General features: G+C 38.3%; 1 protein-coding gene across 18 annotated transcripts in view; it reads left to right on the top strand.

The window, feature by feature from the left end:
- LOC5570105 (serine/threonine-protein kinase Doa) overlaps positions 1-23245 on the top strand; it is a 369353-nt gene that overhangs the window by 287928 nt on the left and 58180 nt on the right. For 4 of the 18 annotated variants that reach the window (XM_021837601.1, XM_021837590.1, XM_021837579.1 and 1 more), the window contains one exon: positions 7959-10886. The exons of 7 other annotated variants lie outside the window; for them this stretch is intronic. In XM_021837601.1, the coding sequence (XP_021693293.1) occupies positions 7959-10886 (2928 nt within the window). Of the gene's footprint in view, positions 1-7738; positions 7836-7958; positions 10887-23245 lie in introns of those variants that run through there. 7 more of the 18 variants (XM_021837638.1, XM_021837612.1, XM_021837635.1 and 4 more) reach the window with 4 other exon arrangements.

The raw sequence follows: 23245 nt of genomic DNA, 5'->3' as shown, positions 1-23245 counted from the left end.
TCGATTTCGATTCGATTTCGATTCGATTTCGATTCGATTTCGATTCGATTTCGATTCGATTTCGATTCGATTTCGATTCGATTCGATTTCGATTCGATTCAAGTTTGATTGGATTTCGATTTCGATTTAATTTCGATTCGATTTAGATTCGGTATCCAATCCAAATCCAATCCAAATCCAATCCAAATCCAATCCAAATCCAATCCAAATCCAATCCAAATCCAATCCAAATCCAATCCAAATCCAATCCAAATCCAATCCAAACCCAATCCAAATCCAATCCAATCCAATCCAAATCCAATCCAAATCCAATTCAAATCCAATCCAAAACCAATCCAAATCCAATCCAAATCCAATCCAAATCCAATCCAAATCCAATCCAAATCCAATCCAAATCCAATCCAAATCCAACCCAAATCCAATCCAAATCCAATCCAATCCAAATCCAATCCAAATCCAATCCAAATCCAATCCAAAGCCAATCCAAATCCAATCCAAATCCAATCCAAATCCAATCAAAATCCAATCCAAATCCAATCCAAATCCAATCCAAATCGAATCCAATCCAATCCAAATCCAATCCAAATCCAATCCAAATCCAATCCAAATCCAATCCAAATCCAATCCAAATCCAATCCAAATCCAATCCAAATCCAATCCAAATCCAATCCAAATCCAATCCAAATCCAATCCAAATCCAATCCAAATCCAATCCAAATCCAATCCAAATCCAATCCAAATCCAATCCAAATCCAATCCAAATCCAATCCAAATCCAATCCAAATCCAATCCAAATCCAATCCAAATCCAATCCAAATCCAATCCAAATCCAATCCAAATCCAATCCAAATCCAATCCAAATCCAATCCAAATCCAATCCAAATCCAATCCAAATCCAATCCAAATCCAATCCAAATCCAATCCAAATCCAATCCAAATCCAATCCAAATCCAATCCAAATCCAATCCAAATCCAATCCAAATCCAATCCAAATCCAATCCAAATCCAATCCAAATCCAATCCAAATCCAATCCAAATTCAATCCAAATTCAATCCAAATTCAATCCAAATTCAATCCAAATCCAATCCTAATCCAATTCAAATCCAATCCAAATTAAATCTAAATCCAATCCAAACCCCATCCAAATCTATTCTAATCCAAATCCAATCCAAATCCAATCCAAATCCAATCCAAATCAAATCCAAATCCAATCAAATCCAATCAAAATCCAATCCAAATCCAATCCAAATCCAATCCAAATCCAATCCAAATCCAATCCAAATCCAATCCAAATCCAATCCAAATCCAATCCAAATCCAATCCAAATCCAATCCAAATCCAATCCAAATCCAATCCAAATCCAATCCAAACCCAATCCAAATCCAATCCAAATCCAATCCAAATCCAATCCAAACCCAATCCAAATCCAATCCAAATCCAATCCAAATCCAATCCAAATCCAATCCAAATCCAATCCAAATCCAATCCAAAATCCAATCCAAATCCAAATCCAATCCAATCCAATCCAAATCCAATCCAAATCCAATCCAAATCCAATCCAAATCCAATCCAAATCCAATCCAAATCCAATCCAATCCAACCAATCCAATCCAAAATCCAATCCAAATCCAATCCAAATCCAATCAAATCCAATTCCAAATCCATCCAAATCCATCCAAATCCAATCCAAACCAATCCAAAACCAATCCAAATCCATCCAATCATCCAATCCAATTCCCAATCCAAATCCAATCCAAATCCAATCCAACCAATCCAAATCCAATCCAAATCCAATCCAAATCCAATCCAAATCCAATCCAAATCCAATCCAAATCCAATCCAAATCCAATCCAAATCCAATCCAAATCCAATCCAAATCCAATCAAATCAATCCAAAATCCCAATCCAACCAATCCAATCCAAATCAAATCCAATCCAATCCAAATCCAATCAAATCCAATCAAATCCAATCCAATCCAATCCAATCCAATCCAATCCAAATCCAATCCAAATCAACCAAATCCATCCAAATCCAATCCAAATCCAATCCAAATCCAATCCAAATCCAATCCAAATCCAATCCAAATCCAATCCAAATCCAATCCAATCCAATCCAAATCCAATCCAAATCCAATCCAAATCCAATCCAAATCCAATCCAAATCCAATCCAAATCCAATCCAAATCCAATCCAAATCCAATCCAAAGCCAATCCAAATCCAATCAAAATCCAATCCAAATCCAATCCAAATCCAATCCAAATCCAATCCAATCCAATCCAATCCAAATCCAATCCAAATCCAATCCAAATCCAATCCAAATCCAATCCAAATCCAATCCAAATCCAATCCAAATCCAATCCAAATCCAATCCAAATCCAATCCAAATCCAATCCAAATCCAATCCAAATCCAATCCAAATCCAATCCAAATCCAATCCAAATCCAATCCAAATCCAATCCAAATCCAATCCAAATCCAATCCAAATCCAATCCAAATCCAATCCAAATCCAATCCAAATCCAATCCAAATCCAATCCAAATCCAATCCAAATCCAATCCAAATCCAATCCAAATCCAATCCAAATCCAATCCAAATCCAATCCAAATCCAATCCAAATCCAATCCAAATCCAATCCAATCCAAATCCAATCCAAATCCAATCCAAATCCAATCCAAATCCAATCCAAATCCAATCCAAATCCAATCCAAATCCAATCCAAATCCAATCCAAATCCAATCCAAATCCAATCCAAATCCAATCCAAATCCAATCCAAATTCAATCCAAATTCAATCCAAATCCAATCCTAATCCAATTCAAATCCAATCCAAATTAAATCTAAATCCAATCCAAACCCCATCCAAATCTATTCTAATCCAAATCCAATCCAAATTTAATCCAAATCCAATCCAAATCAAATCCAAATCCAATCAAAATCCAATCAAAATCCAATCCAAATCCAATCCAAATCCAATCCAAATCCAATCCAAATTCAATCAGAATCTAATCCAAATGCAATCAAAATCCTATCAAAATTCAATTCAAGTCCAATAAAAATTCATTCCCAATCCAATCAAAATCTAATCCAAATCCAATCAAAATCCAATCCAAATCCAATCCAAATCCAATCCAAATCCAATCCAAATCCAATCTAAATCCAATCCAAATCCAATCCAAATCCAATCCAAATCCAATCCAAATTCAATCTCAATCCAAATCCAATCCATATCCAATCCAAATTCAATCCAAATCAAAATCGCATCAAAATTGGATCGAAATCGCATCGAAATCGAATCGAAATCCAATCCAAATCTAATCCAAATCCAATCCAAATCAAAATCGCATCAAAATTGAATCGAAATCGAATCGAAATCGAATCGAAATCCAATCCAAATCCAATCCAAATCAAAATCGTATCGAAATCGAATCGAAATCGAATCGAAATCGAATCGAAATCGAATCGAAATCGAATCGAAATCGAATCGAAATCGAATCGAAAATCGAATCGAATCGAAATCGAATCGAAATCGAATCGAAATCGAAATCGAATCGAAATCGAATCGAAATCGAATCGAAATCGAATCGAAATCGAATCGAAATCGAATCGAAATCGAATCGAAATCGAATCGAAATCGAATCGAAATCGAATCGAAATCGAATCGAAATCGAATCGAAATCGAATCGAAATCGAATCGAAATCGAATCGAAATCGAATCGAATCGAAATCGAATCGAAATCGAATCGAAATCGAATCGAAATCGAATCGAAATCGAATCGAAATCGAATCGAAATCGAATCGAAATCGAATCGAAATCGAATCGAAATCGAATCGAAATCGAATCGAAATCGAATCGAAATCGAATCGAAATCGAATCGAAATCGAATCGAAATCGAATCGAAATCGAATCGAAATCGAATCGAAATCGAATCGAAATCGAATCGAAATCGAATCGAAATCGAATCGAAATCGAATCGAATCGAAATCGAATCGAAATCGAATCGAAATCGAATCGAAATCGAATCGAAATCGAATCGAAATCGAATCGAAATCGAATCGAAATCGAATCGAAATCGAATCGAAATCGAATCGAAATCGAATCGAAATCGAAATCGAAATCGAATCGAAATCGAATCGAAATCGAATCGAAATCGAATCGAAATCGAATCGAAATCGAATCGAAATCGAATCGAAATCGAATCGAAATCGAATCGAAATCGAATCGAAATCGAATCGAAATCGAATCGAAATCGAATCGAAATCGAATCGAAATCGAAATCGAATTGAAATCGAATCGAAATTGATTCGAAATTGAATCGAAATCGAATCAAAATTGAATCGAAATCGAGTCGACATAGAATCGAAATTGAATTGAAATTGAATCAAAATCGAATCTAAATCCAATCGAAATCAAAATCGAATTAAAATCCAATCCAAATCCTACCTAAATCCAGTTTCAATTCGTATCAAATTGCAGAATTGCTATTAAAATCCTATTGTAGTCAAACCGAAAATCCATTCAAAATCGATCAAAATCCCATAGAAATCGGATGATATCCAATCCGGGCAAAATAGGAATCCAATCCTAATTGCAGTCAAGATCCAATCGAAATCTAATTCAAATCCAGTATGAAATAATTTAAAAATCAAGGAAATCAACTCAAAATCCAATACAATTGGAATGCAAATCCAATCAGTCCAACCCAAATCAATTCCTAACTTTAATCTATTCCGAATTGAATCCGAATCCATTTCAAATACAAACCAAATACAGTTACAGTCCTATGCAAGCTTTGAAATCTCAGAAATCCAATCAAAATTTTGTAAAATTCAATCAGAATTGCAATCAAAATCTAACTCATTCCAATTCCTGTCCAAATTCAATCGAAATTAAAAAAAAAACACAATTCAAAATCCAGTTGAAATACGACGAAAATCCAGTGGAAGTCTAATCGAAACGAAAATCCTAAGCCTCGCAGTTCTTCTCCTTTTCCATCTGCTCGAAATCGAATCGAAATCGAATCGAAATCGAATCGAAATCGAAATCGAATCGAAATCGAATCGAATCGAAATCGAATCGAAATCGAATCGAAATCGAATCGAAATCGAATCGAAATCGAATCGAAATCGAATCGAAATCGAATCGAAATCGAATCGAAATCGAATCGAAATCGAATCGAAATCGAATCGAAATCGAATCGAAATCGAATCGAAATCGAATCGAAATCAAATCGAAATCGAATCGAAATTGAAACCGAATCGAAATCGAATCGAAATCGAATCAGAATTGAATCGAAATCGAATCGACATAGAATCGAAATTGAATTGAAATTGAATCGAAATCGAATGGAAATTCAATCGAAATCGAAATCGAATTGAAATCCATATTCAACCCAAATCCAATCGAAATCAAAATCTATCGAAATCGAATCGAAATCGAAATCGAATTGAAATCGAATCGAAATCGAATCGAAATTGATTCGAAATTGAATCGAAATCGAATCAAAATTGAATCGAAATCGAGTCGACATAGAATCGAAATTGAATTGAAATTGAATCAAAATCGAATCTAAATTCAATCGAAATCGAAATCGAATTGAAATCCAAATCCATATCCAACCCAAATCCAATCGAAATCAAAATCGAATTAAAATCCAATCCAAATCCTACCTAAATCCAGTTTCAATTCGTATCAAATTGCAGAATTGCTATTAAAATCCTATTGTAGTCAAACCGAAAATCCATTCAAAATCGATCAAAATCCCATAGAAATCGGATGATATCCAATCCGGGCAAAATAGGAATCCAATCCTAATTGCAGTCAAGATCCAATCGAAATCTAATTCAAATCCAGTATGAAATAATTTAAAAATCGAGGAAATCAACTCAAAATCCAATACAATTGGAATGCAAATCCAATCAGTCCAACCCAAATCAATTCCTAACTTTAATCTATTCCGAATTGAATCCGAATCCATTTCAAATACAAACCAAATTCAGTTACAGTCCTATGCAAGCTTTGAAATCTCAGAAATCCAATCAAAATTTTGTAAAATTCAATCAGAATTGCAATCAAAATCTAACTCATTCCAATTCCTGTCCAAATTCAATCGAAATTAAAAAAAAAACACAATTCAAAATCCAGTTGAAATACGACGAAAATCCAGTGGAAGTCTAATCGAAACGAAAATCCTAAGCCTCGCAGTTCTTCTCCTTTTCCATCTGCTCGAAATCGAATCGAAATCGAATCGAAATCGAATCGAAATCGAATCGAAATCGAATCGAAATCGAATCGAAATCGAATCGAAATCGAATCGAAATCGAATCGAAATCGAATCGAAATCGAATCGAAATCGAATCGAAATCGAATCGAAATCGAATCGAAATCGAATCGAAATCGAATCGAAATCGAATCGAAATCGAATCGAAATCGAATCGAAATCGAATCGAAATCAAATCGAAATCGAATCGAAATTGAAACCGAATCGAAATCGAATCGAAATCGAATCAGAATTGAATCGAAATCGAATCGACATAGAATCGAAATTGAATTGAAATTGAATCGAAATCGAATGGAAATTCAATCGAAATCGAAATCGAATTGAAATCCATATTCAACCCAAATCCAATCGAAATCAAAATCTAATTGAAATCCAATCCAAATCCAATCCAATTCCTAACCAAATCCAGTTTTAATTCGTATCAAATTGCAGAATTGCTATTAAAATCCTATTGTAGTCAAACCGAATATCCATTCAAAATCGATCAAAATCCCATAGAAGTCGGATGAAATCCAATCCGGGTAAAATCGGAATCCAATCCTAGTTGCAGTCGAGATCCAATCAAAATCTAATTCAAATCCAGTATAAAATAATTTAAAAATCAAAGAAATCAACTCGAAATCCAATACAATTGGAATACAAATCCAATTATAATCTGATCGAAACTCTGTCAAAACTTAAATGAATCCAACCCGAATTGTGATAGAAATCTTATCGGAATCTAAATTCAATTCAAATTTATTTACACTCCAAATCAATAATCGATCGAAAAGTCGTAGAAATTTTATCAAATTCAATCCAAGTCCAACCCAAATCAATTCCTAACTTTAATCTATTCCGAATTGAATCCGAATCCATTTCAAATACAAACCAAATTCAGTTACAGTCCTATGCAAACTATGAAATCTCAGAAATCCAATCAAAATTTTGTAAAATTCAATCAGAATTGCAATCAAAATCTAACTCATTCCAATTCCTGTCCAAAATCGAAATTAAAAAAAAAAAAAACAATTTGAAATCCAGTTGAAATTCTATGAATATCTAGTGAAGGTCTAATCGAAACCAAAATCCTATGCCTCGAAGTTTGTACCACATTCTTCTCCTATTCCAACGGCTCACATAAGGATAACTGCTCCCAGTTTCGCTCCGCTCAATTCAATCCATCATTCTTGTCATTCATAAAACCATTGTTCTTAAATAGAACCAGCACCACCCCGTTCTAAACCACCAATTGGTGTGCCCTATTCTAAACCGATCTACTTTCGGTCCGAATCGGCCTTCGCCCCAACCTCAATATCGCGCAAATCATCCAAAAATAGTCTTCCACCGTGTGTCACATTCGGCCAAACAATCACAAACAGAAACAAATTCCCCCTTCTGGTCCCCCTCCCTCTTACTCTGATTCCCAGCTGATGATCCCCCCCACCTGGGGGACATTGTTCGTTCATCTCCCGAAATATTCCGTTGTTTTCTCTTGGTAGTTGTCGTCGTCGTCAGAAAGTGTTCGGATGTTCCTCCTTCTGTGGTCCATTTCCGTTTCGTACGTCTGGCCAATTGTATGTACCCCCCTCGCTCATCCTGTGTTGGAATGGTTGCCTTCTGCGTTGAGTTTCTAACAAAAAACGGGATGGCCGATTTGGGGCCATTCGCAGTGTGGCTAATCTGTGCGGGTTTCTGAGCTTGTTTTCCAGATTGAAACCGAGGAAGATGTGGACAGTTTCGGTGAAACGGCGATGAACAGTGAACTACAGTGCTACTACAGTGGTTCAAGTGTGAAAGGGCCACATCAGACGATGGCTGCCTATCACCAACCACAGCATCTGCTCCACCAACAGCAGCAGCAGCAATTAGTGCCAAGTGAAAGTAATTATCAGCATCAGTTGTATCAATCTCAGCAGCAGCAGCAGCCTCAACCGATGCTAACCAGTCCACCGATACCGCCGATAAGGAACTTTGAAAATGTCATGATCACTGGCGGAGCAAATCCGGACTCCGGTGAGGGGGGTTTTGTGTACACGAATCTGATGAGTGGCGGCGGAGGAAATCACGTTAATTACAACGGTACCTATTACGGCGGCGAGTTAATTGATTTAAGTGCATCACAGCAACAGCAGCAGCAGTTGCATCAGCATCATCAACCTGTTGCAGTAGCAGCTCCGATTCATCACCAATCTGCGGCCGCCCCAATGCAGCATAATGATATGTACAATGCCGATATCGATTTCATGAACAATTATTTAAAAAGCCTCCCCGACTATGCGGCAGTGGCTTGTCCGAGTTCCCAACCGAGTGCGGGAGGAGGACCCGTGGCGGCGGTCAGTAGCGGAAAGAGTGAAAACTACCGGCACCATTACGTCAATGACCCCTACCTGCAATATTACGACAGTGCAACGGCGATGCAAGGCTATTACCCGATCGCCAAGTCCAGTTCGTACCACGCGTACAGCTCAATCCCGTCCACCTCCTCATCCTCGTCCGGGACGACTGGGAGCAACACCACGGGAGGCCATCCCACATACTACCAACCGGTTCAGTACATCCAGTCCCAGCAGCCGTTCCACCAGCAGCATGGACCTGTCCATGGTCATAGCCATCAGCTCCCGCCTCATCATCATAATCACCATCACCACCACGGCCAACATCACCATTCCCAGCAGGGTGATAAATTATCTCGCAGCAATTCGCACTCCATCGTACAACCGCGAGCCTCGGCCGAGAACAAGTTCGCAGGTTGCGGCCACAAGAAGAACCGAGCCACCCCTGGCGATGGCAAGAGTTCCTCGACCGCACCCAAGCAGTCCAACATGAGCAAGTTCTGGCAGGAAACCACCTCCAACAAACCGGCCGTCCCGCCCAAGTTCGGCTGGAACTACGACCGCATCATGGCCAAAACCAAGAAGGACGTCCAGAACAGCATCAACGAGTACAAGAAGAACGTCACCAGCATGCACAACCTGTACAGTAGTCCCGACGGTCACATCCCCGAGGCTAGCAATTACTTCAAATTGCGCAAAAACTATTCCTACTCCCACCTGGACAAGCACATCCGCGATCACCTCACCGAAGAGGAGTTCCAAAAGCTAGTCAGCGAAAGCGAATCCAAGCCAAACTTCTACAGCAATCACTCGTGCAACTTCGTGAACCCCCTGTGCAAAAGCTTCTCCAGTGGCGCCATGAGCTTCGGTCAACCCTTCCTCCCACCCCCGCGACCCATCCCACCCTCCTCCAGCCAAACCCCCACGAACCTCACCAAAAGCTCCTCCAACACTTCCATCCTCCGGAGACCCTCCATCACCCTCCCAGACGTCACCGCCTTCATCCCGTCCTTCAACCTCGCCAAAAGCTCCTCCTCCTCCTGTATCTACACCAAAGCGCTCAACCAACCCAACAGCAAAAAATACAATCTCTTCACACCGTACAAACCCATCGTCCCGGACTCCCTCCCGCCCAACGACATCAGCGCCACCAACAAAATGATCTCCAAAAACAACGCCCTCATCAAGAAGAGCGCCTCGTTCAACCCCTTCGGCAGCAGTGGGCCTCCACCGCGCAAGGGAACCGGCGACAGCTTCTTCATCAAGCAGTACATCCCGCCGGCCAACAAGGTCGTCATCGACTATCCGCCCTTCACCAAAATCTCCTCCATTCAAATCCCCATCAACGGGCAGCTCCCGCCAGCTTTCCCCAACACCGCCCGGGATCTCAACAACAACAACCCCCACCACCAAGACTCCTGCATCATCAACATCGAAGACAACATCGAACAAAGTATAGCGGATATTTACAATGTTGCAGCACCCACCACCACCCCCGTCGGAGTCTTCAAAAGCTACTCCCACTCCCGGCTCAACCCGGACGCCAAGAACTTCACCCCCAGTCGATCGCTCTGCGACCAGTCCACCTCGACCACCACTGCCCTCACCCGGTCCAACTCCAACAGCTGCAACGTCGCCATCAACCACAACGGCAAGATCCAACCCCTCCCGGTCACCTCGATCTTCGCCTCAACCGTCCAGGTAACCCCGACGTACGTCCCCGCCAAGGGCATCACCCTGTCCCAGTCGGCCACCCAGATCGCGTCCTACGGCGACGAACCGGACGACGAGGACACCGTAGTCCCGTGCGGTTCCGACCTCGACGACGATGATGACGACGAGGACGACGACGACGAATACGATCTCAACTACCTCGGGGACGACGACGGCGAAGCCGTCCCAGACCCCCCAGAACCCCAGGAAGGTCTCTACAGTCACTGTCTGGATCAGTACTTCATGCCGTCCGCTTCCACGTCCTCCCGTGCCGCCGAAAAACCCCCGTCCAGCAGTTGTACCCCCTTCAAAAAACCCGCCCCCGATACCGTCCCTCGGATATTCAAGGCTAGCGCGGACATCTTCCTGGAGACGGACGGTGCCGCCGGGGTGGATCCCAGCGGGACCGGTCTCGGCTCCGAACAGCAGTACCTGCTGGACGACGAGGAACCGTATGCGGCGGCCAGCGCAGCCGTCGGTGCGTTCCCTACCTCGGACTCCACGGATTCGTGCTCGCCCGGAGCGGGATCTACGAGCGCGGTGGTCGCCACCGCCGAAGAGGACAACCACGGCACGGAGGTAGCGCTTGAGTTTTACACGCTACGTGCGCTTCTGCTATAATGCGTGCGCTGACTAATGCTGCTCCCAGTGCCCTCGCCTTCCGTGCGTGCGCCCAATCGATCGGTTTGTTCTAACAGCATGGTTTGTATCGATGTGTGTTTTTCGTTTGAAATGTTTGCCTCTGTGTGCGTTTTCTTTGTTGTTCTCATTCATTCGTAGTCTAGAAATGCTTAAGCGCCACTTCATAACAAATTCGATATGGATAATCTATTGGGGACGAAATTTATTCAAAATGTCTACATGCCATTTATCTAGATTCGAACTTAGGTAATGAAGAAAGCATAGCATTTAATAGTGATACAATAATGTTGGATGTAACATCATTTGAAACGAAGTTCATATTATCCATAAACGAATTCAAATTGATTCAACAGTACGTTAATACGCACATACACATTAATATGGGACAAAATTTAGATTCTCTCTCCAGTCCACTTATCGGATTGCATTTAGGTCCCATAACAACTGTGCAAAATTTCAGCTCGATCGGTGAAACTATATTTACGCGCCAGCCGTTCAAAATTTGTATGGGATTTACTATGGGAATACTTACTTTTGCAAAGAAAAATCGCCAGAAGTCGTCCAATGAACTCTATAAAAATTCTGAACACAGACCTCGATAGGTATTTCTACGATGAAGAATATTGCCAAAGACTGCGAAACAATCCGACACTTGTGACACAGAGTGGACGGCAGTTTTTGGGAGGGATCTCTAGAACAACAATCTAGAATTGATGGAATTCTTGACAAAATATCGTTTAAAAATTTAGAATGAATTTCCGGCGGAATTGCAAAGAGCGAGCAATGGCGCTTGAACCTAGACTTATCAACCAGGACAAGGGTAAATACCTTTATCTATTCCATCCCAGAGAGGTCAGCACTTGATGATGATGATATGAGCTGCCATCTATTGTAGCAAGTATCCACCGGTCTATTCTAACAAAAAAATTTGTTTAAGACTTTTGATGTTCAACCATACTCTTGTGTGAAGGCCAAAAAACGAATGGCGGACCCGTAAGCAGAGGCATTTACGGTTGCGCGAACCCGAAAGGGAAAAAGGGAGATCTTCCAGAAGTAAGCTCACACAAAGAGTCGTACAATCAAGTATTTGCTTGCCAGAAAGACCCAATAGATTAGAATAAAAGCCTGCCCTTCTTCCGCAAAATATTAGCAATAGAAAGTTGACAGTTTCATTCTTTCTATCCATCTTGCTTCAATCGAGAGCCATGATGGTCCCACCAAACTCAAAATGCATATAAAGTAAGAAATAATACAATCCATCATGAAAAGATCTCACCGGTTTTTTATCATAGTGTAGTAGTTTTGAAAACTAAACTGACTCCCTTAAAGGCCTAAACGCAATGATAGCGCAACGGCAACGGAAGCGTAATCGGTTCGGCCAGAATGCATCACACCATCTCGACTGAGCTGCCAACGCCAGCACTAAATCGACAAGCATGTTACAGTTCATACTGGCGAACCGGTTCCACTTTCCGTTGCCGTTCCGCTATCATTACGTTTGGGCCTTAACTCTTTCTTTCCCACGATTTTGATCGACTGCTTCTATAGAAGTTAGATAAATTGCAAATCGAATATTTTTTTCGGAATCAGTTTATTTTTTTTTTTCAGTTGTTTTTCAATTATAAATTTATTGTTTATCAATAGTTTTACCATTAAAACCGTTAGTTGATTATCAGATTAATCTGTTTAGTATGCAATCATATTAAAATAACCACTGTCTCAAGTTCCTCGAAAATCAATGGAGCTACCGTGGAAAAGCCATGTTAAGTTTTATAGCTAGGTCAATTCCAATTATTTCGTAAAGCTCCTGGATCTGAAAAGTTTCTTCCTTTCTAAGACACAATGATACATTTGATCATAATGTTTCCTCAAATGAATCAATTTGTCAGCTTTGACTGTTGAATCACCTTAAAAACCCCAACTCTGTCCAGTAGGGCTGGCCGTTTATTACTGATATGCTGCAAATATTATTGTTGTATTCACTGAAAAGAAGTCCTTCTAGATTTTTTTGTCTTATAGTAATCCTTTAGAGAGTTTTTCGATAATAAATTGATTGTTTGTCAATAGTTTTACTATTGAAACAGTTAATTGACTCAAGTTCGTCAAAAATCAGTGGAGTTACCATGGAAAAGATATGATTAACTTTGATTGCTACGTTACTTTTATTTATTTCGTATATCTTCTGAATCCGAATCGTTTGTCCCAATTTCTTCCTTTCTAAGATTCAAAGATACATTTGAATAAATTGTTTCCTTAAATGAATAAGTTTATCACTTTTAGCAGTTGAATAATCTCAAAAACTCAGCTCTGCTGGTCGTTTTAATATATGTGTTATATTACTGATATGCTGCCAATATTATTATTGGATTTACTGAAAAGGAGTCCCTCCAGATTTTTTGTCTCCAAGTAAGAGTCTCCGTCAGAGATTTAGGAGTATCTTAGAAATACCTTCAATGACTTATCGACAATCTCATACAAGGATTCCTTCGGAAGCTCCTAAGGAAATTCCTCCAGAAACTCTTTCAGCGTTATCTTCTTGAACTCCAAGAGTAGAAGAACTCCTTACAGGACATCTTCAGCAATTACTCAGGAAGACTTTTCATGGATTCTTCCATGGAATCCTCCAGGAATTTTACAAAAGGTTCCTCGAGAAGACTCGCTAGGAATTTTCATATGAAATCTCCCAGCAATTCCACTAAAAAAAATCACAAAAGTTCCTTTAGGAAACCCTTTTTGGGATCTTCCAGAAATTTATTCATGAATTCTTCCTCGAATCTTCCACAACTTCACACAAGAATTCTTCCAGGAATTCCTTCAGTTGTTCTAACACGAATAACTCCAGAGTTTTCCAGGATTTTATTCAATGGACTTCTAGGAGAATACCTACTTGGAATTCCTCAAGAAGTTTTTTTAACGTTCAACGCTCCGTCATCGTAATCATCGCAATCATCGAAACTTCAAAAGCAGTTTTTCTGTTCAAAACTTAAAATTATTCGATGAAAATATGTTCACTGTGTTTCGATTGTAGAATAGAATACAGTGAACACATTTTCCTGTTAATTTTCTTAATTTTGAACGGAAAAAACTGCTTTTGAAAATACCAAAATCAATGACGAATCCTGCCCCCTTAAGTAAATCTTCAAAAGCTTCGCCCATAAATATATCCAAGAAATTATTTTGAACTTTACTATAGCGAAAACAATCTAGCAGTGATTCCTCCAAGAATCGAACTCCGTGGCACTCACAGTATGCCTAAACGGCTGAAGCTGCTAATATAATGGCAGCAGAATTTTCACCAAGAAATGCTCAAGAGGTTTATAAGTGAAGGGTTCGGAATGAAAATAGGATGGATGCTCCTAGCAATAATCAAACTATAATGACAGTTTTCGTAATTTGAAAAAAACACCAGTATGCAACGGCGTTGCAAAACACGATTTTTTTCCAGCACTCATAGGATAAATGTGCGACTCGTGCTGAAAAAATCTACATTTTGCAACTTTTTGTAGCATAAAAAACTATTTTCGTGTTTTACATAGCTTCTTTCAATAAATCTCAATATTTTTTTTGTAGAAACATCTCCAGGCAATCTATTGGGAATTTTTCAGGAATTCTAGGATTATTGAAGGATATTATCCTGCATTTTTTTTCTCAAGAATGTCTAGAAGTATCCTTTTAGAGGTTTTCCTTATCATGATTCATAGATTGTTAAAAATTCTTTAAAATATTACGATGATCCCTTGTAAGAATTCCCTTAACCAGAGACGAAAAAAGCATGCTCACTATACTCAATTTACTGACATTTATGCCACCATCAAAGTAACCATACCACCACCAATAAGATGGTAACAATGAAGGTGACACAAAAGCAGACGAAGACAACGAACAACGATGCCCGTTTGTCGTTGACGTTTATGATCCTCATAAGCAGAAGAGCATCAGTTTTATAAAATTAAGGATCAATGAGGTTCATGTAATAGCATATTTTCTACAAGAAATGATCGATCCGATGCACGGAATCGATAATATTGACGCATCTTTAGTGTGGTTCGTGCAAAAATTATGACTCCCCGAAGTGAAATGCAAAAAAAAGTCAAGCTGGCTCGAATGAACCTCATCATTTCGTCCTGAGTATCACAGGCGATTGAGTTTCAGCAAATTGAAAGGGGACTGACAATCTTGTGCCAAACGTTTTGCCATTATTTGTTTTGTTGTCAAGATCTGAAAGAGAGGAGACAGCTCACTGACAGCTGGCATGTTTTCTAGCCTTCTTTGATTTCTTTTTTCAATTCTTGGGTAGTGCACAACGGTCAGATGAATTTATTTTGGTCAAAAACATATTTACTTCATGTAGTTTACTATTAAAAAGGATATGAATATTGAGCATTTTGCACCTTATTAGACTACTGTGCAAAAAAATTGTTGCGCAGTGAATATTTTCACACTTCACACATACACTGCTTATTATTTGCGATAACGATCCCTGGTAAATGTTTCGTTTGAAATTCGATATGTTTTTAGTAATCAACAGTGATTTCGTACTCTCACAACTTATTTTTAGTCATCATCGACAAATTACGGAATACAATCTAAACTTAGCCTGAAACGTTATTAATTTGTATTCATGATTCCGTTGTATGAAGGGCCAAAAGGGGGGTGACTGACCGGTAAGCAAAAACACTTACGCGAAGCCCGCGGGAAAAAAAGATAATATTCTTGCAACGGTACTATCCTATTTCCAATTCTTTGTTTAGTTGTCGAAATGAGGATAAGAACAAAATAAAATCAACGAAGATTGCTTGTAACGTAAAGAAACTTTCTTCTGTTGTGGAACATTTCAAAAGATCCAGAACATTCAACGAGACAGAGATAAGAATGTTAACAACGATTATTCTGCTGAATAGCTGTTGAAGCGTTCTATAATGTATTTTCGTCTTTCCAAATGGCAGTTATAATGTTCAACATTTTGAATGAACTATCGTAGTGCTCTAAATTTGTGTTATTAAAGGTTTCGGCGAAACATTTCAAAGCGTTACTGACAGGCGTCTGTCTCTGGGATTCTATATATGATGAATTCATTTTCTTAAATACATACAGATATATTTTGAGCTGTTACTCTATAATACGATTGGTGGTATCGAATACGTAGAACATCTTCACAATGTATACGATTACTTTTTTTTATTTGTTCGATATTTTAACTAAATGTATGTATTATTCTAACTCCTAAGAGTTAGAATTAGTTAGTTTTTAAAAGCTTCTAAAAGTTTAGATGAAGCAACCGATACATTAGTATGGAATATACATGTTTTCTCTTTTCTGAATTTTTCCCAAAATTTAAAATTTTAGGAAATATTTCAACATGAGCTTTACAATTCCACCAAAGTTATGGTTTTTGCTGATTATGTAAATCTATCTCATAGAATCTTTCAAGAGATCCATTGCTTGATCCAGCGATTGATGCCGTACGATTAAAAATTCATCAATTGTTTCAACATTTTAGGCATTTTTAAAAATTTCACAAATATTTCAGCACTAGCTTCAAAAAACTTACAGGCTTGGATTTCGACTGAATGAGTATGTAAACCTACGCTCACAGAAACTTATAAGATATCTATATGAAGCGATTAATGTCGTAGGATTATTATTATTAGGATTATTGAGATTCTGCTCAGACGATTCGAATACATTAAAAGGAGTCGTAGGATGGAAAACTACTATCTAAACGTTTATCAATTTCTCTTGCAAATTGGGGATTTCTACAAATTTTACTTAAGTTTTAGCAACATTAATATGTAAATCTTGTTTATTTCATAAGAATCAATTGATGCCTTAGGATTGAAAATTTAATAAAATTTCATTGCCTTTCTCCTAAATTTACGGAATTTTACAAATAACAAACTCCAAGATTATCACAAGCGCAAACTATTTTAATCGTACGGAAAGAATGCCAAGATTCACGGCAAACTCTGGATCAGTGCTGTAAACATTCAACACTTTACGCAACGTTTGTTTCGTTGCCATGGTCAGCAGTCAATTCTCGATTACTTTTTCATATCGACGTAAGTAACTTCCATACGGTTTCGAGAAAATTAATTCAGAAGAATCACAACCTGTCTTCTAAAACTGTTTTAAAAATCACCTTTTTAACATTTTTCAACGTGTACATTGCTTAAATTTTGCATACAATGAGCTCACGTTCAAAAACTTTGGAGTTCCTATTATTTCACACAAGAATTTTATGACAAAATTATAAGCCGTTTTATTCAGTTACTTGCGACGTTTTTCTACCAGCGTAAAATCGACTCAAGCAGTGTTTTGGGCCCATTCACAAATTTCATAACGCTAGAGAGGGTGGGTGGGTGTCCTCGCGATGTCACGGCCCATACAAAAATTTTATAATATTCATACAAAAAGCATTACAAGGGGGTGGGTGGGTGTCCAAAATGGCCAATTTCAGCGTTATGAAATAAATGAATGAGCCCTTTGTTTTGATTCGTGGTTAAGTCACTTTGTCTCTCCATACAGCGGGGCGGCGAAAGTAGTGGTTAGGTTGCGAAAGTTGAAAATCTTACTTTCGTCGTTTTGTAAATCCGGAAATTAAACGTTTTAAACGTGAAAATCGAGTTGGTTCAGAGCGAAACTTGTAATATTTCGTCTGAGAAACACGTAGGATTGATAAAGTAAGTTTGTATACTTTTTTGCTTGAGTCTGTATGAATAAGTTTTCGAGAATTTATGTTTCCTCATTCATCCGCTACCATCATCTCTCACACACAGCACGAGTGGTAGAATGAATATCGAGAAGCACAAAAGCCGAATATCAACGTAAACGGGTCGACTAATGTGATTGCTTCCAACACTGCTCTGGACCTTTAGCAACTAAGATTGATTTTAAGCAACATCCATGACGGATTCTAAACGAAACGTTTGAAGGATTCCTGGAAAGATCCTTCGCTTATTATTATCTTGACATTTTTTGACAAATTTCTGGCTTAAGATTGCTGTCTAGATTGTTTCAAATTGTAAAATTGACGACATCTTTAAAAAACCAAAGAATTTTTACCAAAATACCAGGGATTTCGATTTCATTACAGTTACACTTATTGAAGTTCTTAGTAATTGTAAAATCATGCGTCTTTATCAGATTTTACACGAAAACCCTAGCAGATTTTATATGACATCCATTTCAGATTATTTGCGATATCTTTGGCGATATCTGGAGAGATCTTTAGAGGTCATCCTCTCTCACCTCTTGAGATTATGATTTTCCTGCAAACTTCTTCAGTACTTTTCTTTCTATAGTATTCTCTGAGAAGATCTTTGGCGTATTCATGTGAAGATTTTTGGTAAACATTATCTAGTTACATTAGTGAACAAGGCTTTGACTTGCTCATCCGGCCGAAATGACGGATTCGATTCGTGGTCCAGTCTGGTATCTACATAAGTAGTTTGAAAAATGTTATCGAATTCACGCGCCGAAAATGTTTTTTTTGTTCACAATTTCATGCCATGTGGAAGACATCATAGCCCTTCAATTCACTATTGTGAAAGTGTGTCTGGGAAGTTCCTTGGCGTATTCGTCTCGCCACACTTGAAGGATTAGTTTTGAGATCTTTTGCAAGTAAGATTTTTGGTGGATTTCTACCGGATACTTTACGTCGATCAACAGAAGTAATCCTATTCAAATCTTTGGTAGTTTTCTGACGAGATCTTTTGCCAATAATTATCTTTATTGGATTCCTGACGCGATTGTTGAAAGTTTCTTAGAGTATTTAGGCTGATTTAAATCGAGATCATTTTCAGATTCCTGGAGAGATATATTTTGTAGATTCGATCATCTGGACACCATAAACGAAATCATCTTACAAGATTTCTTATTGATGAGATCCTCAGTGGTTTTCTGAGCACGTCTTTAAAGAATTTCTGGATGGATCTCAAGAAGATTTCTTGTCAGATTTTGAGTATTCATCACAAAAACATAAGAGGGATTCATGGTAATGTGTTTTGCGGATTCTTGGCGGATTTTCAAAATGATTCCTGCAAATTGATAAATTTCTGGCAAAATATTTGGCAGGTTCTTGGTGAAATTTTTGCGGATGCCTATTATCCTAGAAACTTGAATGATGATGTGATAATTTCTTTGCAATGTAAGCTTCCAAAATTCATTAGAGAAGATTTCGTGTGATTTTTTTCTGATGTGTTTTAATATTTGTGGACTTGGATTTCCATTAAGGCTCTAAGATTTTATGAAACGAAAATTCTTGACGAGAAACATGACAACATCCTCCTAGATTTCCTTGTAAATTACTCTGTAGCGACTGGTTGATTTCTACCGAGTTCCTCAGCAAATAACATTACATGACCCCTGGATCTCTTGATGAATTTCTATCGAAATTTTTGTCAGATTCCTTGGCAAGATCTGAAGATGATTTCTAACATGAGATACATGAGCTGGAAAGATCTTTCATAGTCCTCAGCAAGATTTCTGGCGGCATGCTCCCTCCCGTCACGACATACTTGACCACAGCTTCTTCCTGATGGAGTATTTTTTATTCATTTTTCATATTCTGGGTTATATTCTGGATTTCTTACATGATCGATTGCTAGTTTGATGAGAATTTCGCATCATATTTGGAGTTGTTGTTGATGAAATTCTTGTGAAGGTTGTTGACGAACACCTGACAATTTTCATCCATGTTAAATTCTGTTCAACAATTCCGACAGTGAATTAGGAATTCTATAAGTTCTAGTTATAGATCGTTTAAACTTCAATGAATCTAGCCGTGAAATTCGATTTTTTTTTCAAATATTTCTATATATTGTTCAATTAGTACACATTGAACTAGATTGCCATCAGAAAATCGAACTATAATGACAACATTTCAATTTACGTTCACGCAGCAATCGGTATTCACCTCCAACCGTAGCTGTTGTTGCTACTCGAAAAAGGAAACCCAAGCTAATTATTTTCCAACCGTGTACGTTCGATTGTGCGTTTTCCCATTTTTGCTGTGCCCAAGCAGTAACAACACAACCACCGCCGCTGCCGCCTACCAAATGTAAGGGATCGTAGGGTAAAATGCCAACATGGGAAGAGAATCAATAAAAAGTGCATTCCTTTAACGTATTTTGATCATTGTTCATTGTTATTCAAAACAATACACTAACAAAAGTCTGTTGTAAAAAATGAATCAATTTGGTAAAACTGTTTCTGGTACTACTTTATTCGTGTAAAGATCTTGAAAACTTCAGAAACATCGTTTTGTTATTTTCAGAATAAAGGGTGAAATTAAAAGATACAACTCATGTCTACTTTTGATTCTCTTAAAAAATCAAAACCAGTTATTTTCATTCAAATATGTGTTAATGAAAATGTGTTCATAGAGTTGAGATAGCGAGTCTTCAAAAACGTTGCTTACATTTTGAATAACTAACATTTGCCAACGTTAGTATTCATTGGATTTTTATGACATGGCGAATTTCCCCACTCTCTCCTACGCAGCGTCATCTAAGCCAGATAAAATACGTGCAAATAACTATGTATGCGAATAGACGGAAAAGTGCACCGCCGGCACTTATCCAATCCAAATCCGTGAATATGTTTGCGGCGATCCATGTCTATACGGACAGACATTCCAGCGCCCCCATCCAAGTAGCCCGCCGGCCATCACTACCAGTAGTGTGCGCTATTGCTTTGTGGGTTAGTAGGCTTTGGATTGGAGTTTTCTGAGAAACGTAGACATAGTAATGTCTCAATTTGCGTGCTGCGTCAAAAGTAATTGACAAACAGCGCGCCATCATGCAGGTCGATTTGTTGCACCCGATCAATCACCCAATCTTCGAAGAGACCAACCACGTCGCGTTAGCTCTCGTGTGTCGCCAGTGAAATGCTGTGTTATTGTTTTGATGCTGCGCTGCACTGCATTCTTCGCTTTTCCATCGACACGGACAATAATACTTGGTTGGCTTGCGCGTGCTCCATATTCTGTCACCGTCGTCAGTGGTCGTACTTCATACAAATGTTGGCCAAAAGTACAAATCCTACTCAAAACGTTTCAACGCGCAGAGAAATAAATTATAAATCCCAAAAAAATCTGTTGAAATCAACCAACTTTGCATTTTTTTTTTCATAATTTTAAATTGGACTGTTTCGGCTGATTTTTTTTCAACATTCTTTTGGAAACAACAATGATTTTGTTATATCAAATACAATTCGGAGCATCTTCAAAACAAAGAATAAGAACGAGATCAGATGAGCTAGATTTACTTAGAAGTCAGTACAGCTACTCAATGTTAAAAGAAGCAAGAAACTTCAGTAAACGAATTTGAGTAGAATTTGACTTTTGTCCAGCTTTGGACCACTGTACGTCGAGTCTCCACTCGTCAAGTGCGTAAACAGCCGCGGAGGAGTCGAGAAAAGTGCGCTCCTCTTTCCCGATCAGCTAGCCGCAATATTGCGCGCCTGCTGATGTTTTGATGAGGATCGGGTATTTTTAGGTCCAATAATGACTCTCCCGCCCAGACTCGCTCTCGTAGTAGTAGCTACTCACTCTTCTGTTCGGGCTTGTGTTAAATGTCATGTAACGGGCTTAGTCGCCGTGAGTTGTAGTTGCTCTTTGAACTGCATACTCACTAACTCAGCTGATGACGGCTATGGTGGCGACGGCGAAAGGATGCGCGTTGCGCTTGCGCAAGCTTCGTGCGCAAATCTCCCATGGTTGTCGTTGCAAGCACCAATACACGCGCCAGAGCGCCGCTTTCTTCTGTGGTTGGTGGATCATCAGGTGCACCTCCTTACAAGATAGAAGATCACATCCAACTCGATCTGCGAACTGATAGTAGTAGGCGAGTAGTAGCTGTGCAGTGATTCCAGATTTCCAGATTTTTTTTTCAGAATAAATAATAATGTATCCTATGAAAAGTTTCTGTCAAAAATTCCTCACATAACTGTTTCGATCATTTCTTCAGAGATGTTCATAATATGTCAGCTTGATTCTCGCAAGATTGTTCGGGAAATTCATGCAGAAGCTCGTCTGGAGGACCTTTTCTTGGAATTTGTATGGAAATTGAAGCTAAATGTGTTGGCCTTCTAGTTGAAATTGATTAAAAATTAATTCATAAGAAATGCTTTTGAAAGGGTTCTGTTACTTTTCCTTGAATGTAGTTCCCCCAGTTCCACCAAATATTTTTGGAATTTATAATTGTTATAACTTTATACATTTCAAGGCGGTGGATCAATCGTTCTTTCGAGTTTAACCGTCCTCAGCATTTTTGTCAAAATGTATTTAACTCTGTGTCTGTTTTTTGGGGTCAATATGACCCCTGAGAACTTTGAAGGGCGGTAACTTTTTTGTTAGTGAATTGATTCGTGAGTTTTTTCACACATTGGTGCGTATCCACAAGTTGTTTGTTCCGCACATGAAATTTTTCAAATATCTTGTACAATAGGTAAAATTGGGGGGAACATAAAATAATGTTTTCTGTGACAGCTCCATCATGCGGTGGAATTCCCAACTAACCAATGCGCAACACAGTCCTACCTCTGTTGTAAATCTTAACCCTCTAATACCCAACCCCGCCTTTAGACGGGGTACACTTTGGAATTTTGTGTATTTTTTCGTAGCTCAGAAATCAAAATGATTTTATTTGTGGCTTTAACCTTGACTCATAACATGCATATAAGAAAAGTTTTTTATGACTTTTGAAACTTTTTTCTATTTTTGAAAACTGTTTGAAAAATTGTATTCCTATATAACCTTCAAATGCCTGGGGTTCATTTAACGTGTAATATAAAAATGCGAACCTTTTATATTTTTCTACGATCAACCTATTACAGAAGATGAGCTTGGTGGTATTAAAATAATTTTAAACCTGTTTTTCCGTTAATTACACGGAAAATAAAAAATATCACAGAAAAAAATTAAAAATTTAATATTTTTAAAAGTATCCTGAAAACTTAATTTTTTATTATTGCCAAAAATCAGTAACCAGAAGAGGCTTCAAGAAAAAATGAAAAAATATAGGGATGTTCAAAAATAAAAATTATAAAAATCAAAAACCAAAATTCACAAATTCGTGAATAAAAATAAATCATTGCCCAAAACGTGTTTAGAACGATTTTAGATAACGAAAAATGATATTTAGATCGAAAATAAAAATTTAGGTATTAGAGGGTTAACCGAAGAAAGCGTAGTTCTATGTAAGATTGTTTCTGGGATATAGGCTTTCAAAGTTTCCAAATTTCACGTTCTTTTTTCACTATAACCCCTCGCCCTCCTTTTTGAAATTTTCTGTATA

This window comes from Aedes aegypti, chromosome 1 (assembly GCF_002204515.2).
Source record: "Aedes aegypti strain LVP_AGWG chromosome 1, AaegL5.0 Primary Assembly, whole genome shotgun sequence".
Lineage (NCBI taxonomy): Eukaryota > Metazoa > Arthropoda > Insecta > Diptera > Culicidae > Aedes > Aedes aegypti.
Note: the sequence above shows the minus strand (reverse complement) of the source record. Positions and strands in the feature narration are given on the sequence as shown.